The sequence below is a fragment of the Barbus barbus genome (assembly GCF_936440315.1).
Source record: "Barbus barbus genome assembly, chromosome: 22".
NCBI classification, from domain to species: Eukaryota; Metazoa; Chordata; class Actinopteri; order Cypriniformes; family Cyprinidae; genus Barbus; species Barbus barbus.
The window spans coordinates 25,335,107-25,358,031 of record NC_136750.1 but is presented as its reverse complement, the minus strand read 5'-3'; the positions used below and the strand labels follow the sequence as shown (position 1 = coordinate 25,358,031).

General features: G+C 33.8%; 1 protein-coding gene across 1 annotated transcript in view; it reads left to right on the top strand.

Annotated features, from left to right (window-relative positions):
• Positions 1 to 22,925, top strand: part of LOC306888000 (voltage-dependent calcium channel subunit alpha-2/delta-1-like) — a gene marked incomplete at its 3' end in the record, with an annotated part of 117,334 nt that overhangs the window by 7,170 nt on the left and 87,239 nt on the right. The window contains exons 2-3 of the mRNA XM_079446085.1: positions 1,263 to 1,344; positions 1,503 to 1,619. Of these exons, the coding sequence (XP_079302211.1) occupies positions 1,263 to 1,344; positions 1,503 to 1,619 (199 nt within the window). The remainder of the gene's footprint in view (positions 1 to 1,262; positions 1,345 to 1,502; positions 1,620 to 22,925) is intronic.

Below are 22,925 nucleotides of genomic sequence, written 5' to 3'. Positions count from 1 at the left end.
TTAGCAAGGACACATTTCCTCAAAAATAAATTAGTAAAAAATAAATAACAAACAAATAAATAGTGATAAATAATAATAAAAACTTTTGAACATTTCATATTTTGATCAAATATAAAATGTACAGTATATTGAATAAAAACAAATGAATGTTTAGGATCACAGTTTGTCAGAAATTCAGTTCTTCTGGAGATGATACCTCTAGTTTTCCGATGGACTTCACACGTCGCAAACACCTCCTTAATTTCTCATCGTGGTTTGGGTAATTTTAGATGTGTGATCACAGAGGCCATGAAAAACATGTGACTTGGAATGTCATGAAGAAAGAGAGTTTCCATCAAAGTGTGGTTGTGCAGTAGGAGTAATTATTCATATTAATTGGATGTTATATAACCATGCGCAGCAGTCATTGGAACCAGTGACTTCTCGGAATTTGGTCGTATTTATGTACAAACATTTTTTTTTTTTTGTCGTATTTATGAACAGTTCCACAGCCATGTACAGTTTATAAGATTTGCAAGAGGAATTGTAGGTTAAAGATTTTTGTTTGCTTTCTCAAAATATAAATACTTAAAAATATAGAAGAGTAACAGTTTGAAGGATTGACAGTTTTGTTATTCTGCAGATGCATTTCATTTTGTACATTTGTGCTTTTATTTTGAAGTTCTTATAGGTGCCATTTTCACTCATAACTTCTTTATGTTTGGTCAACACTCATGTTTTCCTGCTCTTCTGCTATGTTTGCCAGGTTTATTGAGTATTTGACTTACTTGATCGATTTTTGTGTCATCTTGATCAAATAAATGAGCCATTTGTTTAGTTCAAACAATCAGGTAGGGTCACACAAACTAAAATAAAAGCACAGCATTTACAAAACAACAAACAATCCCTAAAGCCATTTATGAGGTACACATGTTTGTGCTCGAAGCGTTTTGTGTTTGCTCTGAAGGACAGGGTTTTTTGTGCGTTCACCAAGTTATTCGTCTTGAGTTCTTGCTTGCAGTGTGCTAACTGACTATTTAGTCGTTTGTAGCTGCTTCGTGCTATTTTTAAAACGTGCATATCAAAAGCACCTGTCATGAGATCACATTTGCTGTAACTCTTCCATACAGCAAATTGCTTTCAATATGACTCACATTTGTAGCTGTTTTCATGACTGTGGCTTAGTTATTTCATAAAGACTTGAATTATTTTCCATCACATTTTCTGACCCTTCTATATTTAGATTGCAACTGTGTATTTAATATGAGTGTTTGTCTTTGCAGGATAAAAGAATGGGTAGATCAATTGCAGCAGGAGCTGGTTTCTCTAGCAGACACAGCCAGCGCTGGGAATAATCTAAGACAGGTCAGAGGTCCCTGTACATATTGATTTATGTGCATTTTAATGTGTATTCACCCCTACAATCATAAGCGAAAGTTAAGCCTCAATACAAGCCTACTTAATTATCAAAACAATCATTACCAGAGTCCCTAATGACTGTCTTTTTCTCTCCGTTATGGCAGATCTTTATGGATAATCAGAATTATTTCACTGTGAAAACAAATAATGCAGCACAGCTTGTGGAAACAGCGGCACGGAATATAGAACATTTTTTGAAGAAGCGAGCCGCAGCTCTAGAGGTAAGACCATCCTTCTTTATTTGTTTATGATTGCATAATGAGCAGTCGTGGCCTAATGAATAGAGAGTTGGACTTGTAACCTGAAGGTCGTGGGTTCGAGTCTCAGGTCCAGCAGGGATTGTAGGTGGGAGGGAGTAAATAACCAACGCCTCACCTCAGTCGTGGTATTGAGGGTGGAGAGAGTGTTGGTTATTCACTCCCCCCTCAATACCACGACTGAGGTGAGACCCTTGAGCAAGGCACTGAACCCCAAACTGCTCCCCGGGCGCCGCAGCATTGGCTGCCCACTGTTCCGGGTGTATGTTCACTACTGTGTGTACACTTGGATGGGTTAAATGCAGAGCACAAATTCCGAGTATGGGTCACACATTCTGGACACATTCTAATGTGTGAAAAAAATTAAAGCTGCATTAAACTTTTATTGTTTTGATGCTTGAAAATACCTTTTCATCTTTGATTCATATATAAAATATAGATTTTTTTTTTTTACATGTTCAAACCGTTAGATAGTTTGCCTGTAATTTGTAAACCATGATGTAATCAAGAGCCAGTGTTCGCAGGTGTAAATTAAGAACACTTGTTGAGTTGCTTGTTTGGAGTTGAACAGATGCCCCATAGACAGCAAAATAAAATTGCATCTACCCTCTCGTTTGCTCGCACTGACCTGCGTCTGATCTAAGCATCAATGAATCTGTGTGTACTTTTGTTCGCATGTGTGTCCGCGCACACGCCAGCTGGCATATCCTTTGGAAAGATGGATGGACGGATGCCAGCGGGTTATAATTGTTATCAGCCTTTGAAAGATTCTGGGTGTCTGCGCCCGCTGCAGATGTGTCGGGCTTTCCCTGCTTCCCTGGTGCCCGTCTGCAGACCTGGAGGGGGTTTGGCATGGCTGCTGTGTTTGTCTACCCGTGGCTCCATTAGCATGCAGAGGAAGTCTCAGTAGTGGTCAAGGCTGTCGGACGATGATTGTATTAGTTTGTGTGAATAATGTTGTTGTCTTTGCAGGGAGGCAGGAGAGGGAGAGGGATGTTTGGACTGGTCCTTCTCAGCCCATTACTCAGGTGTTCTCTCGTCTTTTAGTGACAGACAGACAGGCCTTTGGGAATTTCCTTGCTCTTTCACTCACATCTGTCTCAATAACACACTCATGCTTTTGTTTTTCATCCCCACATCTCTCAGCTTCCCCAGAACACTTACCATTGACTTAAATGTTTCACTAGAATAGATTTAATCTGTTTTACCTCACAATTTGTCACACAATTGTCTTGTGTATACGGACAGGAAGATTAGAGCGGGGCGAAGGAGTGATGGTTTCATTTGAGGTTTTACAAGACTGGATATTGATTCCTTTTCTTGGAAATGCCACAAGGTAGTCGTTTACTTAGACACTAATGAGGAGCTGTTTTGATACTGTACTTGTATGAAGGCTGTTTGTGTAAACAGTATTGATTGCTTTTTTATATTTTTACTTCTTTTTGTGGTGCTATTAAGGCAAAGTGTGGGTATTAAACTTTGGCATATAACTCATTCCTTTGTTCGTGCTTCGGAAATGAATTATGTCTCAAATAATATGTATACTCTTGCTTTTCATTAGCATTCAGCTTTGATTAGCATTCAGGTAGTGGACTATCAAATAAGCAGAAAAAAATGCTTATTTAAAACTTATAAAAAGTTTTTTTTAGTATTACTTGTAATATATTTTTATTCATATTTTGAATAAGCTTTTTATTTTTTCAGTTTTCATTAGATTTTTATTAATTTCTTGTGCTTTAAAAATACTATTTTCACACTTCATTTAGACTTAATTAGCATTCAGGTTTTTACCTAGTAGACTATCAAGAAAGCAAAAAAAAAAAAAAGAAAAAATTGTTATTATTATTTGGATTATACTTATTAATATTTCGAATTAGCTTTTTTATTTTTCAGTTTTAATTTGAATGTCATTTATTAATTTTATGTGCTTTAAAAAATACTATTTAGGTTTATTTATTAATTTATTAATTTCAATTTGTTGCCAATTTGTAATTTTAGTGCCTCAAATTAAACTTATAATAGTAAAAAAAAAATATATATATATATATATATATTTTTTATTTAGTTTAATTTAGGTTTTTATTTAATTAAGTATTTTATCTAATATTTGTTTTATTTTATTTCATGTAACAATATATATTTTTTATTCATTTTTATTCAGTTTTATTAATTACAATAATAACCATTTCATAGGCTTACATTGAAGGAGAAATTTACCTCCTTACATTGAAGGAGGGGTTTGAGACATCTAATAAATCTTTTTGCTGTTTATTTTTTTTCTTCGCTATGATTTTTTGCAATTAACCTTGAACAGCTTGACAATATTTCCTGCTTTCTTAATTTAAGTGAAAGTGAAAGTGACGTGACATGTGGCCAAGTATGGTTACCCATACTCGGAATTTGTGCTTTGCATTTAACCCATCCAAAGTGCACACACACAGCATTGAACATACACACACACACTGTGAACACACACTCGGAGCAGTGTCATATTTGGGCCATGTGGGTTTGGATTTAGTTTTCCCTTCATAATAAAAAACTTCATTCAAAAAATGCATGTTGTGTTATCTTTGATTAATATTTAAATTTGTTTGATGATCTGAAACATTAAAGTGTGACAAACAAAAAATCAGGAAGGGGGCCAACACTTTTTCACACCACTGTATATATATATTATTTAATATTACTTTATGATTACTTTCTTAAAATCTCGACTGTAGAATGTTTGGTATTGGAAATCTAACTGACAGTGATGACTTTATTATATTTTGCATACTGAACTGTGATTAGTCTTTTGCACCCATTTGCATACCGAATGATAATGTGGCGTTTTTTTTTTTTTTTTTGCATCTATTTAACCTTCTACTCGCCTTTACACTACAAAGATGGTGTCAGGCTGTGTGCTGATTCTCATGCACAGCTGACAAGATTCTGAGCTCTGATTCGGCTTTTCATTAACAGAACTAAAGCTTAAAATCTAATCTTGGCTAAAACTTTTACACCATTCTTTCTCTTCTTCACAGCCACTGCTATTTCCTTAAGAAAATGCAAATCTATTTTTTCCCCACATTATTTTGCCATTTTTTTTCTAGTGATTGATGAAAATTTGAATCGCAGGCATAGCTTCCCCTAGAGCTGTCATCAGCTGACTAAATAAAGGACTGCTTTAGCATCTGTCTCTCTGTCTCTCTGTTTCAGCCACTGCAACATTCTGAAAACACAGACACAAACCCTCAGCCTTCTCAGCTCCAACCTCTGTGATCTGCTTTGATAATGCAGATTAAACGTTTCAAGCTTGAGAGCGGGTGTTTGTCTGTCACAAGCGGTCTGTAGGTCTTTTCCTCATTATGGGGTGTTTTTAATATTTGCAGGTCCACAGCCACTAGAGCCAGCTATGCAGCATGTAAATAAGCCGCAACCTCTCACATCATGTGGCGTGTGTGTATTGTTAGGTTTGTGACTGTTTACCAGTAGGCAGCTTTACCTTTTCCTGGTGTGTGGAGAGGTGGAAATCTTAGCCATCGTTAATATCCGTGCATTTGCTCAAGGGACTTGACATTTTGACATGCTTTTGTTAGTGTGTTGATTAGAATAAGAACCCTTGTATGTGTAGATGGCACATACAGGGGTCCACAAGTCTGAAACCACATTCAATGTCCAATTTAAACCTGAAAGTAAAGATGTAAGATTTCAAATAATAATAATAATAAAAAAAGCACACATGCAAACACACAAGCATAAATTTTTATTATTATTATTAACTTTTATTTTATTATTATTTTATTAAACAATAATAAATCATCATTTCAGTTAAACTGAACAACAACAACAATAATAATTATTATTATAGATTTTTATAAATTTTTTGACTATTTTTTACAAAAAACAATATAACAAAAATAAAGAGCATTGATTTAAATAAAAAAAACAATTGCAAAGTGAAAGCATTTTTGCTAGCGGTATCATATATTGGAAATCCTAAGACTGGGATAAAAGTCTTTTAGCCAGGTTACAACCATCATCTCTCTCATTTTCATCTGTGACTGTATTTGTATGTGTGTGTGCATGGGTGTAAGTTGATCGATCCAGTGGCCTGGTTTGTCTGAGACAAGTCTGGTCTCAGCCCTACGTTTGATCCTGTCTTTTTCGACATGCATTATTAAATAGCCCTCTCCTCCCCTTGATCAGCACCGTATCTGAGATAAGCAGCCTCCAGCCGGCCACACTCATCCTGGGGCATGTTGGTGCTCAGCAGGTCCCTCTCTCAAGTGACCATACTGAGCCGCAGGGTCATGTCGCACGCTGGGCTCAGGAAGGGTCCTCTCCACCTTCTGTACATCCTATAAATCTCATGATCTATTTCGGATGCGTTACAGAGACCAGACGTCCCATCATATGTTACTGTTTGCGGCTCGCACCCACAGTCCAACTTTTCCCAGTTAGTGAAATGTTTACCGCCTAATTAAAAGGCATTTATTTGGGTTGTTTAATAATCTTCTCTAGACTGTGCATATTTGTCTGCTCGGTCCAGCTAAGTAGATAGTGAAATGTTTACCACCTAATTGACTTGCATTTCCTCAATCTGTAGTGTGGGCTGTTCCGATTTTCACAGTTCTGTCCATATTTTCCTGTTAAGGGATCTCAGAGGAGACAATGTTGAATATCACACTGAGACCAAGCAGAATTACAGCGGAAATTATTGCTTCTAGGCATGGCACTCCAGTAAATATGCATTTTGTCATGCAGTGGAAGTTGTAATGTTTCACCTAATTGTTATTTACAGAAAATTAGAGTGAATAATTCACCCTCCTTCATGTTCCTATTAATAATAGATGTGAGGCGTTTGTTTGAGAATAGCTAGATCACTGCTATCCACATGCAATAGGAGAGATTTGTGAGAGGGAGATGGATAGCTAGATCAGAGAATTTCGTCTCATAGCTTCATTCAATTTTCAGCCAATTTTAAACAATTTGTTGGAAGTTTAATTCCACCCTGTTAGTAGAAGGTTTTGCAAGGAAAAGTAACAGATATGAGCTGATGCATAGATGTAGCTGACGGTGTCAAGTGTCTAATTACACAATGTATTACGGTCTTTTAGAATCCATTTTTTTTTTATAATCTTGACAAAATGCATATTGTCGGAAAGGTCTGACTCTCAGGATTCCATATTTGGTGGTATTTTTGTGGTCGGAGTAATATTGACAGAGAAATTTAGACCTTTGTGACAGAAAAATGCATAAAAAAAATTCAATGGAGTTTGGATGGCACCCGGTGGCTGTTTGGGGTGTGACGCCCTAAATAAAACTCGCAGGAACCTCAATTTTTTTCATATCAACTTCAAATTTGGAACATGACTTATTTAGACATAAGGCTTAAATTTTTTATCAAAGAGTAAAACCTGTTATGTAAAATATTATTATTTTATATAAAATGTCTATAAAAAATTTAGTACTGTGTATTTTCTTTACAGTAAATTTAAACTTCTATAACGTTTTGTTACTTTCATATTTTAAAATACTTCCACTTCTGCAGTAATATGCTGATTGTCTTCTTTAAAAAGAGTCCAACCTTATGAGTGTATTCCAAAGCATTCATGAATTATAAGAGTTTAAGTTTGGATAGTGCACTTTCACGTATATATTCAAAAATGGGGGGGTGAGAGTTAAGGGGATAAATTAAAAACAAGGCTCCCTCTGATGCTGATTAATCGCATCCAAAATAAAAGTTTTTATTTATTTTATGTGTGTGTACTGTGTATATTTATTATATATAAATACACACATGCATGTATATATTTCAGAAAAATATGTTAAATTTATATATTAAATATATTTATTTATAATATAAATTATATGAATATAAATATAGACATGTAAATACATGTAAATATTTAAATACATATATATACTGTATGTTTGTGTATTTTATATATGCAAAATAAATATACACAGAACAAACACATATTATGCAAACAAAAACTTTTATTTTCGGTGCGATTAATCGCTTGACAGCACACACACACATATATATATATATATATATATATATATATATATATATATATATATATATATATATATATAATAAAAAAGTAAAATATCTATCTATCTTATGTTGCAAGAAAAAGTAACAGACTGATATATGAGCTGATATGTAGATGTATCTCTTAAAAATTATTTTACCTTAAATTAAAAACAAGGCTCCCTCTAATACATGTACAGTGCCTTGCGAAAGTATTCATACCCCTTCATTTTTGTCATGTTGCTGCCTTATGTTAATTGCTTTAAATTGGTTTGTTTTTCTACATCAGTCTACACTCCATACACCATATTGGCAAAGCAAAAACAGAATTGTCACAACTTTGTAAATTAATTACAAATAAAAAACTGAAATAAGTACATTGCATAAGTATCTAAAGATTTAGCTGAAGCACCTTTACAGCCTCAAGTCTTTTTTGTTTGATGCGACAAATATCTGCTATTCTTCTCCTCACCTCTCAAGCTCTGTCAGGTTGTATGGGGGCAGACACACATTTTCAGGTTTCTCCAGAAATATTTGATTGGGTTCAAGCTCAGGCTCTGGCTGGGCCACTCAAGGACATTCACAGAGTTGTCTATAAGCCACTCTTGCTGTGTTTTTAGGTCCATTGTCTTGTTGGAAGGTAAACCTTCTGCCCAGTCTGAGGTTCTGAATGCTCTGGACTGGGTTTTCATTAAGGCTATCTCTATATTTTGGTGCTTTTCATCTACTCTGAGGAGTCCCTCTGCCCCTGCTGCTGAAACACACCGACAGCATGAGGCTGCTACCAGCACACTTTACTTTTGGGATGGTACCTCTGCATGTGATGAGCAGTGCCTGCTTTCCTTCAAACATAATGCTTGGAATTGAGGTTCATCAGACCAGATAATAATATTTCTTTCTTTCTGAGGGTCATTTAGGTGCTTTTTTTGCAAATTGTAAGTTGTTGCAGTGGTGTTTGTCCTTCTGTAGATTTCTCCTATCTGCATATACGATCATGGAGCTCAACTAGAGTGACCATCAGGTTCTTTGTCACCACTCTAACCAAAGCCCTTCTCCATCAATTGCTCCATTTGGCCAGGAGGCCAGCTCTAAGAAGAATCCAGGTTGTTTCAAACTTCTTCCATTAAGGGTAAAAGAGGCTACATGCTTCTGTGACCCTTCAATGAAGCAGATTTTTTTCTGAACTCTTCCCCAGATGTGTGGCTTAACGCAAACCTGTTTCTGAGCTCTATAGATGGTTCTTTTGACCCCAGGGCTTGGTTTTTGTTCTGATATGCATTATCAGCTGTTGGATCTTTTATTAAGATGTGTGTGCCTTTCCAAATCATACCTATTCAATTGAATTTGCCACAGGTTACCTTCACTCAAAGTCTAGTAACATCTACAAGTAATATGAATGCTCCTGAGCTAAATTCCAACTGTCCCAGATAAGGGTATAAGTACTTATGCAATGGAATCATTTAAGTTTTTAATTTTGAATAAATTTGCATAGATGTTTTACCATTATAGTGCTTTACCATTATAGTGTATGAAGTGTAAATTGATGTGGAAAAAAGTAATTTAAAGCAGTTTAACATAAGGCAGCAACATAAAACGTGAAAAAAAATGAAGGGGTATGAATACTTTCACAAGGCACTGTATAATGTGAAATCAAATAATAAAAAAAAAAAAAAAAAAAAAAATATATATATATATATATATATATATATATACTGTATGTATATAAAATAAAAAAGTAAAATATCTATCTATCTGTCTTTCTGTCTCTATATGTCTGTCTGTCTGTCTATGACAATTTATCATATTTGCCCTACAAATTCATTACCGTATCACATTATATCTCATTATTGTTCATGATGATTTGATTAGTATTGCAATAGGGTGGGACATTTCAGAAACTTTCCAGAATTTTGGGAAACTTTCCAAGGTTTTTTGGAAACTTTCAGAAAATTTTGGAAAGTGTTTGGAAATGTTCTGTCTCTTTGCAACCCTAGATTTGATTCTCTTTTTTTTTGTCATTTTTAACTGTGTAACAGTAAAATACATACATTATTAGTATTTTTGTGGAAGTGCAAAACACCTGGATGCAATTATTTTAGAAAATCACAAAAAAAAAAAAAAAATGTATTACAATAATGACATTGTATACAATGTATACTTTTGTATATTTTCTTTACAAAATATCATAGAAATTCTTGATGCACAAAATATCTATCTATCTATCTATCTATCTTTCTATAGTTCATTCTATTTCTTTGATTTTGTGAAAAATTTTGGTGAAATATGACCCTGGTTTATGAATCATACTCCGTTCCTGACCCGTTTAATCTTATTGAGATTATTACAGTGCCAGCCGTGACATCTAAGCGATGTGGCTTTCGTCCTCCAGCTGTTGTCTTGGTGTTTATTAAGCCTGGCCGTGTTATTTCTGTTTGATAATGGGCTCTGTGTTGTGGAACTGAATAATTAATGCATTTTTGTGTGTGGCTGTTTGTAAGAGCCATGTGAAAAGTAATTAAGAGCTGAATAATTTATATTAAATCACCTTCATGTGTGTATGTGAGAAAGAATAGTATATGCAGATCGAAGAGAGTAATTAGTCATTTAGGGTTGGCTTGTGTCACGGTGCACACAGCAGGGAGGACACAGGAAACACGGAAACGAGGATGAAACTCAAATAACATATTTACTAGACATCAGGCAGGGCAAGACAAGGCAGACACTGACAGGAACACCGGGGAGTAACGAGTAGACCAGACAAAATGGCACTACACAGACAGGACTATAAATACACAAGTAAATTAACTCAAACACACCTGGAACCGAATAAACTACTGATTACATGAAACGAGAACAGGAAACAAACCAAATAAGGGCACAAGAGGCAGGAACATATGACAGACACACAACAGTTCCCTTACAGCTTGGGGCAAAGCTATTGTCTTTTTACATTCTATCTTCCTTCCTTATGGTCTTCGTTTGACACTTGAAATGATTTCTCTGTCCCGTGTGCATACATCCCATACTGCCTGTTCTCTGCTATGTCAGATCATTAAGCACAGCTAAAGTGTGATCCTTCTGACACCGTTTCAAATTGGGATCGCTCACCTCCAGGCAAAATATGTCCTTTCGGATAGACAAATGGCATGAAGTCCACCCCAGAGGAGACTTTTATTGCTCAAAGGTTGCTCTTTCTTCTTGGAAGACTTAAAGTCAGCATGAAATCAAAATTGATGTTTGGGGGGGTTACTTTTTTTGGTACATGTTCCTGATCTTATTGTGCATAATTCAACAGGGTGCATTATTCTAAATGAACAAAAAAAAAATGTTTTTGTGATCTTTATCAAAGTAAAATTTTGCTCTGCCTCTGAAACAACTTTTTCGGCTGACATAACTTATTGGATAATGTTAACCAATGAATACAAAAAAAAAATTAAGTATTGAAATGCTCCCATATTCAATGAGAAAAACAAAAGTAGGGAAGGACTTACTTTTGCAGTTGATAGGATGGTGAAAATTGGAGGTAATGTGGGTTGCAAATGCCATTTCATGTTGGTCATTCTCAGATACACATTCAACGGTTTAGGGTTTTTTTTTTTGAAAGATATGTCTTATGTTTAATACAACTGCATTTATTTGATCAAAAATAATGTAAAATACAGAAATATAATTACAATTTAAAATAGCTGTTTTATATTTGAACAGATTTTAAAATGTAATTCATTCCTATGAAGGAAAAGTGGAATTTTCAGCATCATTACGCCACTCTTCAGTGTCACATGATCCTACAGAAATCATTCTAATATGCTGATCTGGTGCTTTAAAAAATATTTCTTATCATACTTTGAACAAAGTTTGAAAAACAGCATCTATTTTAAATATTTTGCAATATTATAATTGCCTTTACTCTCATTTACAATCAATTTAATGCAAGTGTAAAAGTAGCCTAATTTCTTTTATAAAAAATAAAAATCCTACCCACTCCAAACAAAAACATATTTTATTTTTAGGGTATGTAAAATGAATGTTGGTATTAATAATTTCTGGATGTTTGGAGCATTGAGTTAAAAAAAAAAGTTCAAATTGAAATATTTATGATGACTTTTGATTGACTTTTCTGATTGTAGATAAATCTGTGACATTTAGATATCTTCTAAAACTCTAGAGGAGATGTATGAAAGTTTTTTTTTAGACTCCGTTTGATCTCCTGTCAGTCTAATTGGTTTCTAGAAGAAACAATAGAATTATGTGATCATATTTTTCTTGCTTAGGAGAGCTCAAGATGAGAAAATATCCATCAAACACTGCATATGTGTGCTCTCCAACATAAATCTGGACATTTTCACACATATCTGCCAGACTGCGATATTGGTTATGTAATCTAACGTCTATCAGACGCCACTTATCTGGTGTCATTGGCTCTATTTTCATTGGCGTTATATACAGAAGTCATATCGTGTCTCGGTTTATTGGTGTTTCATCTTATGTGCACGTGCGAGTGTGTGGGACATCAGCTTGCATCTTTGTGTTTGTGTGTGTGTGGCTTGTAATGAGTGTGCTTGATTACTGAATCTGTGTGTCTGGAGCAGATGCTGCCTTTCGTCCTCCTGTGAATATCCTCACATCAAACGAGAGCGGCCCAGAGGAACTTTCACTCGCATTAGACACACGTAATCAACCTTCGGAGCCACACAGTGCTTTTCAAAGCACAGGCTGACACGGAATGCAGTCTAGAACTGCACAGGATGCTATAACGCAGCATAGCGCGACATAACGTGGAACAGCTCGGTGAAATGTGTTCTACAGGCAGATGGGGTTGTCTTGAAACAATCACGTTCTGATGTCTGTGCAAGAGACCAGCAGTTTCATATCAAAGCACGCTGTGTACAGAGGATTTTTAATAAGCCCAGACGGCTCAGTGACATCTGCGTTATATTTTGTTGGTTATTTTTCTTCGTTCTCTAATGGAGTTGTTAATTCACAGCTCAGATTCTCATTTAATTGACATGTTATCAAGCTTGGAATGCTAATTTATGCTGTTTATGGAAGGAATGTTGCTTGTGTAAAGGATTTCAAACTGCTATCTGCATGCTAACAGTGATTTAAAGATGGTGTGTGGATGTGTGTGTGTGTGTTCCTATCACAACTTAACAGTTCATGCAAAAATTAAAATTGCTATCATTCACTCACCCTCATGTTTTTCCAAACTGCATTGCTTTCTTTCTTTCAAAGGTCACAAAAAAGGAAATATTCACACTGCTCTTTTCCATGCAGTGAAAGGGAATGTGTGAAAGGGAACAACTCATGTGTTATATTCTAATTTACATATGGATATTAATGTGATTTTTATATGGGAGAAGATTATTTAATAAAATAGTATGACTTTTTTTGTTATTTTGGGAGGTTTGGACAGCTCTTGCAGCTCTTTTTTTTTTGCATTTTTCTGCAAAATTTCTAAACTGGTTGCACTGAACTTGCATGAATGATTACTTAAAAATGCAGATGAATGATTCATCCAAGAATTGGAGAAATTCAGAACTATTCAAAATGTAATAATTAATTATTAACTTAATACTTATGAATTATTATGTTAATAATACTTGATTATTAACTATTGCTTAATTATGTTTAGCATCTTTCAATGAAAAGCATGATTATATATATACACACACACACACACACACACACACACACACACACACACACACACATATATATATATATATATATATCAAATGCATGCAGCCTTGGTGAGCATAAGAGACAAATCTTGGCAACCCAAACTTTTAAACGCTTTTGAACAACTGCACATTGGGAATCAATTACGCAAATGAATGCAATTGAACTAAGACCAATTGGAAGCTGGCAAGCTCATAATAATGTCATTGTTTGGTAGATTTTAATTGTCTGTATGACAAAATGACTGTAAATATCCACCGTTTACACTTTTCAGGGAGGTTAGTATAAATGGCTTACAGTATAGTCGTCTCTGCACATAATATCGCGATGGGAGAAATTATATCACAATTTATTTCATTGTAAAAATCACACACTTCACTTTTAATGCTTGCTATTCAATTATTTAAATGATCCCTCTGTAGCAATCATTGAATGGACTGTGATATTCTGTATTGGGGTCACTTTGTCATGATTTGTCTGAGCTGTAATTATAGTGTTGTGTCTGAGTGAGAGTGTGTGGGTGGTCGTGTGTGTGGTGTTTTGCCATCATGAGATAAATGAGTACACAGTCGCATCACAGAGTATAACCATCGGTGGTGGCTCATCTTTATTGTCCCCACCAGTGTGTGCTGGCCTTTGTGAAAGGTCACTGGAAAGAGGGAATCTATCCCTAGAGCTCAGTTAGGCCACAGACAGCCCCATAAATCCTCTACTCTAATACTCCCAGATTCGCCACTATTGGCCAAGGCACCAAATTGGATGCTTTGCATTCTCGGCCTGCTTCACTTGAGACACATGCTGTCAGGAGTCTGAACCGCCGACACCCGTTCTGTCTTTTTTTCTGTGATTCTTATTCGTTTGACATCTCAGCCCCTTCTGTTCTCGTCCTGATGCATGGTTGGATGTACTCATAGATACCAAGGATGAAATGATGTCATAAAATTATTGAGAAAATATAGACAATTCTTGATAGACAGAATGAGGATGGCTTTATAAAATTAATGTGGCTCACATGAGCACACATTATTTGGTTTATAATGATAATTGTTTATATTCAAATCTCTGACTTTTGCAGACTGACTTTTTCTCTAACTTGTATTTATTTATTTGGTAGGTGGCGTTTTTCTTAGGGGGCAGTTTTTCTAGATTTACCTTCAGGAAAAAGCATTAAGATATTAAAGAGATTTTATTCACTTGTCATTTTCATTCACTACATTAAACCTAATTTCTTTTTTTTAAATCAGTATAGTCTTATTAAAATATTAATTAAATTTAAAGAGGTTTATGTTTTCAACAAGAAACTAAAAACCGTTTGCCAATGAGGCATGATATAAAAAAAAATAATTTAAAGTATCCGTCTTGCTCCTCAAATAAATAGACCTATTTTTAAGGATATATGAGTGTGTATATGTTTGATTGAGTATTTATTTGATTATTTATTTTTTATTTGACAATGTTTATTTTATTAGTCTAGGTTGTTTATTATACTGATTATGAACATTATGTCTTATTATATTTCATTCTCTTTTTATGTTCACTAAATCAAACTTTATATATTTTTCCATTCTTCTTCCAAATCACAGCAGGTCTATTTCCTTTTCCCTGCATTAATAGTTGAATATTGCCAAAGGTTAAATCAACATCTGACTGTTGTTTTATTTATTTATTTTTTGTTTTATTTCCAGTTTTACATGGCTTAATATCCCTGGTTGTAAATTGGTGTGTGGTGTCACAGGATGCAGGCTGTTGTAAATGGCTCATTGATTTTCAGGCGAGTTGGACTCGAGGGACGTATCTGTCTCTTTGCTCTAGCCTATCGGCTTCTTCATTAGCGAGGGGCTGTCGATAACGGCATGTGTGTGTGAAGGTAGCCAGAGGCCCGCTGATGAGGGCAGGGCAAGAGTGATGGATGCTCGGCACACTCTGTTTGCTACCGAGTCACAGCTGTCTGAGCGCCTCTACATCCATATGCATCAAACGCTTCTCACCGAATATCACAGAACAGATACGATTACGCTGCATGGCATTGAGAGCTTGGGAAATGAACTGTGCACTGTATAGCTCCCGGGAAACTTTTCAGAAAATGAAAAGCATGAATTGTGTGTCTTTGAAACAGTATTTTTTGTGAACTTTTAGTGTCAATCGTGACATAAAAACCACAACAGAACTGGTGTTGTACAATTTAGTATTATTTTAACATTACAGACAATGTAATGTAGCATTTAAAACACACTGAACTTCCAATAATGTGTTCCCCACCTCAAATAATGTAAGGTAGAACTTGTTCAATCAGGATTTAATTGGATTGTGAAATGTGGGCCATGATGTCTTTGGTTTAATAATATGTTGACACTTTACAATAATTTAGTTTCTGTTAACATTAATTAATTCATTTGGTTCCATGAACTAACAAAGAAACAGATATTTATCTAAGTTTGTTAATGTATAAATATGCACCTGTACATTGGCAAATCATATTTGTTCAACTTGCATTAATGGTAATTTAATTATTATAATTCAAATTATTGATATTAATAAATCCCCCAATGGTTCCCCAGGTCCAAGACACTAATTATTGCCAAACAATTGCAATCAAACAAATTACCTGCAAATTACTGGATCATAAATAATAATAATAATAATAATAATAATAAAATACAGATACGTTCTTAAATATGAGAAACTTAGGGTAAGTAGAGTAACACACCTATTAATAAATTATTAATAAATGCTTTATAAGTGTCATTCATTGTTGGTTCATGGTTCCTAATCACTGAAAAAAAAAGTAATTCACTTTGTAATTATTATTTGTATTATTATTAATTTTTTATTATTTAATTGACTAGAAATTTGTAAGCAAATAGCACATTGAATTAAGCATGAAATTTTGATGGAGAAAGACTGAAACTTGTACAATATACTCCAATAATCTTTATTTACAACTTCTGAAAAAAAAAAACTTTTCTCAACCACGTGGCCCGATGAATATTATGTGTTTGAAAATTTGGATTTGTTATGATTTAAAAAAAATCTGATTTGTAGTTAATTGTGAAAAGCATCGTAAAAAAGAAAGAAAGCTTTATTTTACAGTAACAAACTTATACTACAAGGTAGTTTGATAAAGTATCAACCTAAAAATTGCTTAATAGTATGATATAACCTGTTAGCCAGACACTTTCAAAAAGTGAATAAACTTGAAAATGGAAAATGAAAAAGGTGGTTTGGTCAAATTGCACTGAGCTTTCTGACCTGAATTGCACGTTTGCCATGTCTGTGTTATTATTGGCCAAGGGGTTTCTCCAATCAGGCGTCCCACTAAACCATCTACTTAATGCTGGCTGCCGTGTTTAACGATTATGCCCCTTAAATAATGGAACCAGATGTAATGTGCAGAGGTAATTGGATCGTTCCTCTGAGCTCCTCTGGGGGAAAGGAAAAGCAGTGTTGAGATCCAGTCATGAATGCAGCATTGTTGTCAGCCTGAATATCCCTGGGGAGAATCGCATTATTAAAGACACCTTTCTACGGGCTTCCATCACCATAATCACCCGCCGTCTCTGGATTGCCAGGTTATTTGAATATCCCATTTGCAATTTGTAAATAATTTTTTTTGTTGACAGTAGTGTATAATCCTATTGTAACATTGTTTTTCTCGTGCTGCTTTCGCCCAATTGTAATCCAGCATGCATACAGAATCCATATAAGACTTCAAAAAGCAGTCTTATTAAATTAACATGATAAAATGACATAGAAAAGTTATTCAGACTGATGCAATGGTATTGTGCTGTCTGTGTGGTTGCCAGGGTGTTGCTATGAAGTGTTCTGAGGAGAGTTTACGGATTTGTTTTATTATTATTATTATTATTATTTTCATTTTATTTTCAATTTAGTTTTTGTCAGTTTAAATAACAAAACAAATGTGTATTTGTTTTTTTCTTTTTAGACTAATTGAATTCAGACTTTTAAGATGAATGACTAAATCCAGCATTGTTTAAAAATGTGCAAACTAAGTTTCTGTCCTTTATGTATTTATTGATTTATTTTATTTAAAATCTTAATTTAGCAAATGTTTTTACTGATAGTTATAGTTATTGATTATCATTATAATCTTCATTAGTATTAATGAAAACAATATTGTTTATAATAATAATAATAATAATTATTATTATTATTATAAATAAGAATCATTTTCTATTATAACTAAAAAGTTATTAATACAAACTAATAAAATAACAATTGGTACTAGTAATAATAATAATAATAATAATAATAATTGTATTTACCAAGTTTAATTAAACAAAAACAATAAAGCATTTTTACAATAATAATAATAATAATACCATTTAAAAATAAAAAATGTACCAACTGAAGCAATTTTCTGTTATTTATTTATGTATTTATTCATTTTCTTAATTTAGCAAGTTTTTACTTATAGTCATAGTTATTGATTATTATTATGTATTTTATCAATGTATTTTAATATTATTAGTAATAATAATAATAATAATATTGTATTATAACAAATAATTATTAATAACTAATAAAACAACAACAATTAGCACTACTACTACTACAACAAATAATAATAATAATAATAATAATGATAATAATAATTTTATTAAACAATCACTAATGCCTTTTTTTATAATAATAATAGCATATTATTAATATTATTATATATTTAAATAAAAATATTGTATTATAGTTTGTGTTGTTTATTTATGAGTTTTCGTTTTCCATCACCTAACTGACTTTATTGCAAATAATTACACTTGAATGTCATTGCCTAAACGTCTGCCCAGGCATGGCAGCGCTCCATATTAGTGTGGGGGTTTGCCACTGCAGTCCATCACCACTGGGCAGAGGACATCTTCATCTGTGAATAGACGCACACATCAGATCTTGAATCATTTATGAAGCTCGCCACTGCCCAGGAGAGCAGCACCAAACAGGATTTATGACCAACTGCCATAACTCAATGACGACGCTCAGCCAAAGTCTCCCATTAGAAAGCAATATACCTCCGGCCTTGCTTAGTTTATAGCCTGTGTCACTTCACAGTCTGTCTGGGCCTTTGTCCTGGAATAATGGACCAACTGTACTGTAAGGTCACCGGAGTGCATTCAGGTGACAGGAAGGTGAATTTTAGATTGTTTCCCGAGCATCTTATCGGGATGAGCTGATGAGAAAGCATCGTCTTTGTTGCTGGTTTTCGGGATCCGTGCAGAATAAATGAGGCTGCCAGTTGCGCAGAGTGTTTGTACAGCAGGTAGCTTTGCTTTCTGGAAGCAAATGAGAGGCTTAATGCGAATTGCGAAAAAGATGTATGTGCCCATGTGAGCTCAGGCCTCTGAGTGTCATTTGTTCTTTTGTCTTGCGTTTTCATGGCTAGAATAATCCAGGATTGATGGGAGTGATATTATAGCAGCAGTGAGTTCCCTCTCTCTCACTCACCACTCATTCAGAGATGTATTTGTTTCACCTTTATGCGATGCTGTGGTTTACAGTCCCGTCAAAATCCCTTTATTCCAAACGGACAGGACCCGAGTTAGCCGTCTCTGTTTTAGCATGAGGAAAGATCAAACAAGTTTGGGACAAACACGTTTGAAAGGCTTGTTATTCCCCGTTGGTAGTGTTTCTTTGATTCTTTTTCTACTTTCATTTTTATTTTTTTTTTTGCAAGTAATTTACCATTTAATGTACTCAAACTCTGAAGATTAATCTTAGTTGTGCGATAACTTAAAAGAAATAGACAGATATATCGGCCAAGTAAATGAATCATTACATCCCCTGTGTTAGTTTAACCCTACAAGAGTTATTTTAGTATTCTTTAAACTATTATAGTGTTCGGTAATATTTTGAAATTAGCTTTTATATTTTCAGTGCTTATTTTCATTTCTAATAATTATGTGTTTTTATTTTATTCTAGTAATTTATTACTTTGGTTATTTAGTCATTTTAGTAAATTTAGTAATTGTAGTACTTCAACTAATTTTATTTCTTTGCCAAGGCAACATTTCTTTCTTTCTTTCTTTCTTTCTTTCTTTCTTTCTTTCTTTCTTTCTTTCTTTCTTTCTTTCTTTCTTTCTTTCTTTCTTTCTATTAAATTATTTATTATAAATTATTATTAACTAAATTATTTAGTATTTTTATTAAAACATAATTTTTTAAAGGAATATTTAACATATACATTTCTTACCAGATTTGTATTATTATTATTTATTTTATTTTATTTTTTTTACCAGAAAAATGTAAATACACAACACTGTATATCTTGAAAAAAAAAATATATATATATATATTTTTATAAAATCAAATAATCAGAGATGCTTTTGATTATTAAAATTAATGAAATCATTCAAATGGAATCCAGAAAATTATTGGAACACACATAATTTGATTCAAATAAAAATGTATTTGAAGATAAATAAACAAATAGTATTTCCATAGGGCTTTGAAAATGTAATTTTTGTGAAACTTTTATTAATATTTAGACTTTATTATTATATTTAAGATTTCAAAATTTCAAAGATTTCAAGTGAAAGATCTTTATAAATTGATGTTTTTGACGTTTTTTGAAATCACCTTCTGCCCTGCTATCGAGATATTGGTATTAGCACTGAAAAACACATTTTGGTTCAAATATGAAAGATTGAACATTTCTGATTGACATTTATGAAATGTCATTTCATTTTAAAGTCTAATTGCTGATGATGATGCTGTTGTTATAATATTTGCATACTAAATTGCTTTTTGTTTACCCAAGTAGCCTAATGTATATTTATACAAATTACTTCATCTTTCATCTATATTTAGGTTTACTTAGAAGTTTTTAATTCTCCTTATACCTACAAAGTTACCCTATAGTTTTTCTGCCCTGCATGCGCTGGTGTTGTCTTTTTGAAATGCATGTCTAGTTTCATACGTGACCATTTTTAAAAGACTTCAAAGACAGGAAACCAAATACTCCAAAAAAAGAGAGAATTTAATTAAATTCTTCAGAAGAAGACTGTAAACAAAACTTGCTGCTTTCAAGGGTGATTTGCGGGTGGTTGCTAAGGTGCTCTCAGTGGTTGTTAGTGTGTTGCTATGCTGTTGCTAGGGTGTTCAGGGTGGTTACTTACTGGCTCAAGTTAAAAGAGTCTACCCTCAAGTCTTTGATATTCTGGTCTCTAGACATGGCTCAGGTCCCTCCTTCAATGCAAGTCAGAGGGATTTTTCACCTCTTTTATCATCTTCCAATTGGAAACCATAACCAGTCTAACATCACACCTCTACTTAAAGGGATAGTTCACCCAAAAATTTATTCTGTCATCTTTTGCTCACCCTCAAGTTGTTTCAAACCTGTATGAATTTCATTCTTCTGCTAAGCTATGGTGGCCGAGAGAGCTCAATGAGCTGCAAATTGAAAAAACTCCTGCAAATTAAGAAAACAACTTGACAACACACGCTCTACAAATGCTCACAACACAAACAAATAAAGGCATTGCAAATAGAAAAACATCTACAAATTAAGAAAACAACTTCATCAACTTGACAACACATGCGCTACAAATGCTCACAACAAAGAAACACGCTGCAAATACAATTCTTCATTTGGTTGTATTGTGAGCATTTGCAGCACATGCTGTCAAATTGATGAAGATGTTTTCTTGATTTGCTGGTGCTTTTTCTATTTGCATGTGTTTTCTGAAGTTGCAGCGCGTTGAGCTCTCTCGGCCACCGTACTAAGCATCAAATAAGATGTTTTGAAGAATGTGGGTAACCAAACAGTTTCTAGTCCCCAATGACTTCCATAGTATTTTTTTCCATATTTAATTTATTTAATTACCCACATTCTTTAATTAGGTTTAATTACCCACATTCTTCAAAACATCATCTTTTTGAAGGATGAAACTCATAAAAGTTTGGAAACAACTTGAGGGTGAATAAATTATGACATGATTTGAGGTATCATTCATATTTATAACACAAATGTTCCATACATATAATAACATTTTCACAGATTGTTATCCTATCAGGGCATTGTATGCATGCAGTTTTTAATATGAGATTCTCAAGTTATTCCAGTGAGCATTTTTTGACACTAACCAGTCTATAATTAAATGTTTTTTTCTTTTGCTCCACTTTTTTTCCTCCTCTCTCTCTCTCTCCGGTTTGGTGAGATTAAAGTGGAGTAAAGGTATTGATGGACCTCCTGTGAGGGTATTGACGTATACTCCACTGTTCTTACTGTAATCAGCTTGATGAATTGGAGGCGAGTGAAGTAGCAGCGGATGAACAAGCAAACCCGGCTGTAGTTTATTACTGGGACTGTCAGTTCTCAACACACCTACACACAAAGGTCATGATTTACGTAACGCATTAGTTCTTGTAACACTTTGTGCCACTTTATTGCCTTTGCGTCACTAGAGCGGTTGTCATGAAAAGTTTGGTCCGCCTGTTGAATCAAGTCCGCCTCTGACCTAAAGTGATTCCATTTAGTTGAACAACTTTTAATGGGTGATGCATTCACTGCTTGATTAGAAATCTTACAGTACTGCTGCATGATGTATGTTTTCTGGACTGTTTCAACCATTGATGTCTTAAATCATATGCTACAAATTATTTTCAGATGCAAGACAAAATGATCTTATAATAATAAATATTTAATAGCAGAGCATAAATTGATTTCTGAAGGCTCGTGTGACACTGAAGACAGGGATATGGCTGCTGAAATTCAGCTTTGTCATTTCTGGAATAAATTACATTTTCAAAATAGATTTAAACCAAAAAAAAAAATTTAATTGTAAAAATTTAATTTATTTGTCTAGAAATTCTTTCTTGATTTAAGAATTTTTAGATATTTTGGCTGGAAACAAGACACACAATCTAAGTAAGAAAAGCATTTTTTGCAGTGTTTTCTTTTCTTTTCTTTTCTTGTTTCTTTTCTTTTTGTTTCCTTTTCTTTTTTCTTTCTTTCCTTTTCCTTTTTGTTTCTCTTTTTTTTTTCTTTATTCTTTTTTGTTTCTTTTTTTCCTTTTTGTTTCTCTTTTTCCTTTCATTTCTTTCCCTTCTTTTTACTTTTCTTTTCTTTTCTTTTCTTTTTTTTCTCGTTTCCTTCAGTTTTTTCTTTTCTTTTTGTTTGTTCTTTTCGCTTTCTTTTCTTTTTTCTTTTATCTTTTTCCTTTTTGTTTTTTTCTTTCTTTTTTCCTTTTTTTCTCTTTTTTGATATTTTTCTCTCTTTTCTTTTTCTTTTTTCTTTCTTTTCTCCCTTCCCCCCTTCTTGTATTGATGTCACTTGTAAATAGCGTTTGCGTGTTACCTGCAGTAATGGGTGTCTCCTGTGGTTTTTTTCCCCGTTACATAGCCTAGGTGTCATCTGAAGATGATGTCTTCTTCCTGAGAGACTGCAGAAATTAAGAGTTCACATCAGTTCAACTCTCAACCTTTGCCTGCCTTTGCTTTTTGCCAGGAAACATCTGAATGAATAAAACTCTCACCCTTCGTCTTTCATTATCTCTATTGTACATAATTGATTATTCTCTATAATGAGCAGCAGAAATACTTCAGTCTTAGTTTCCATTATG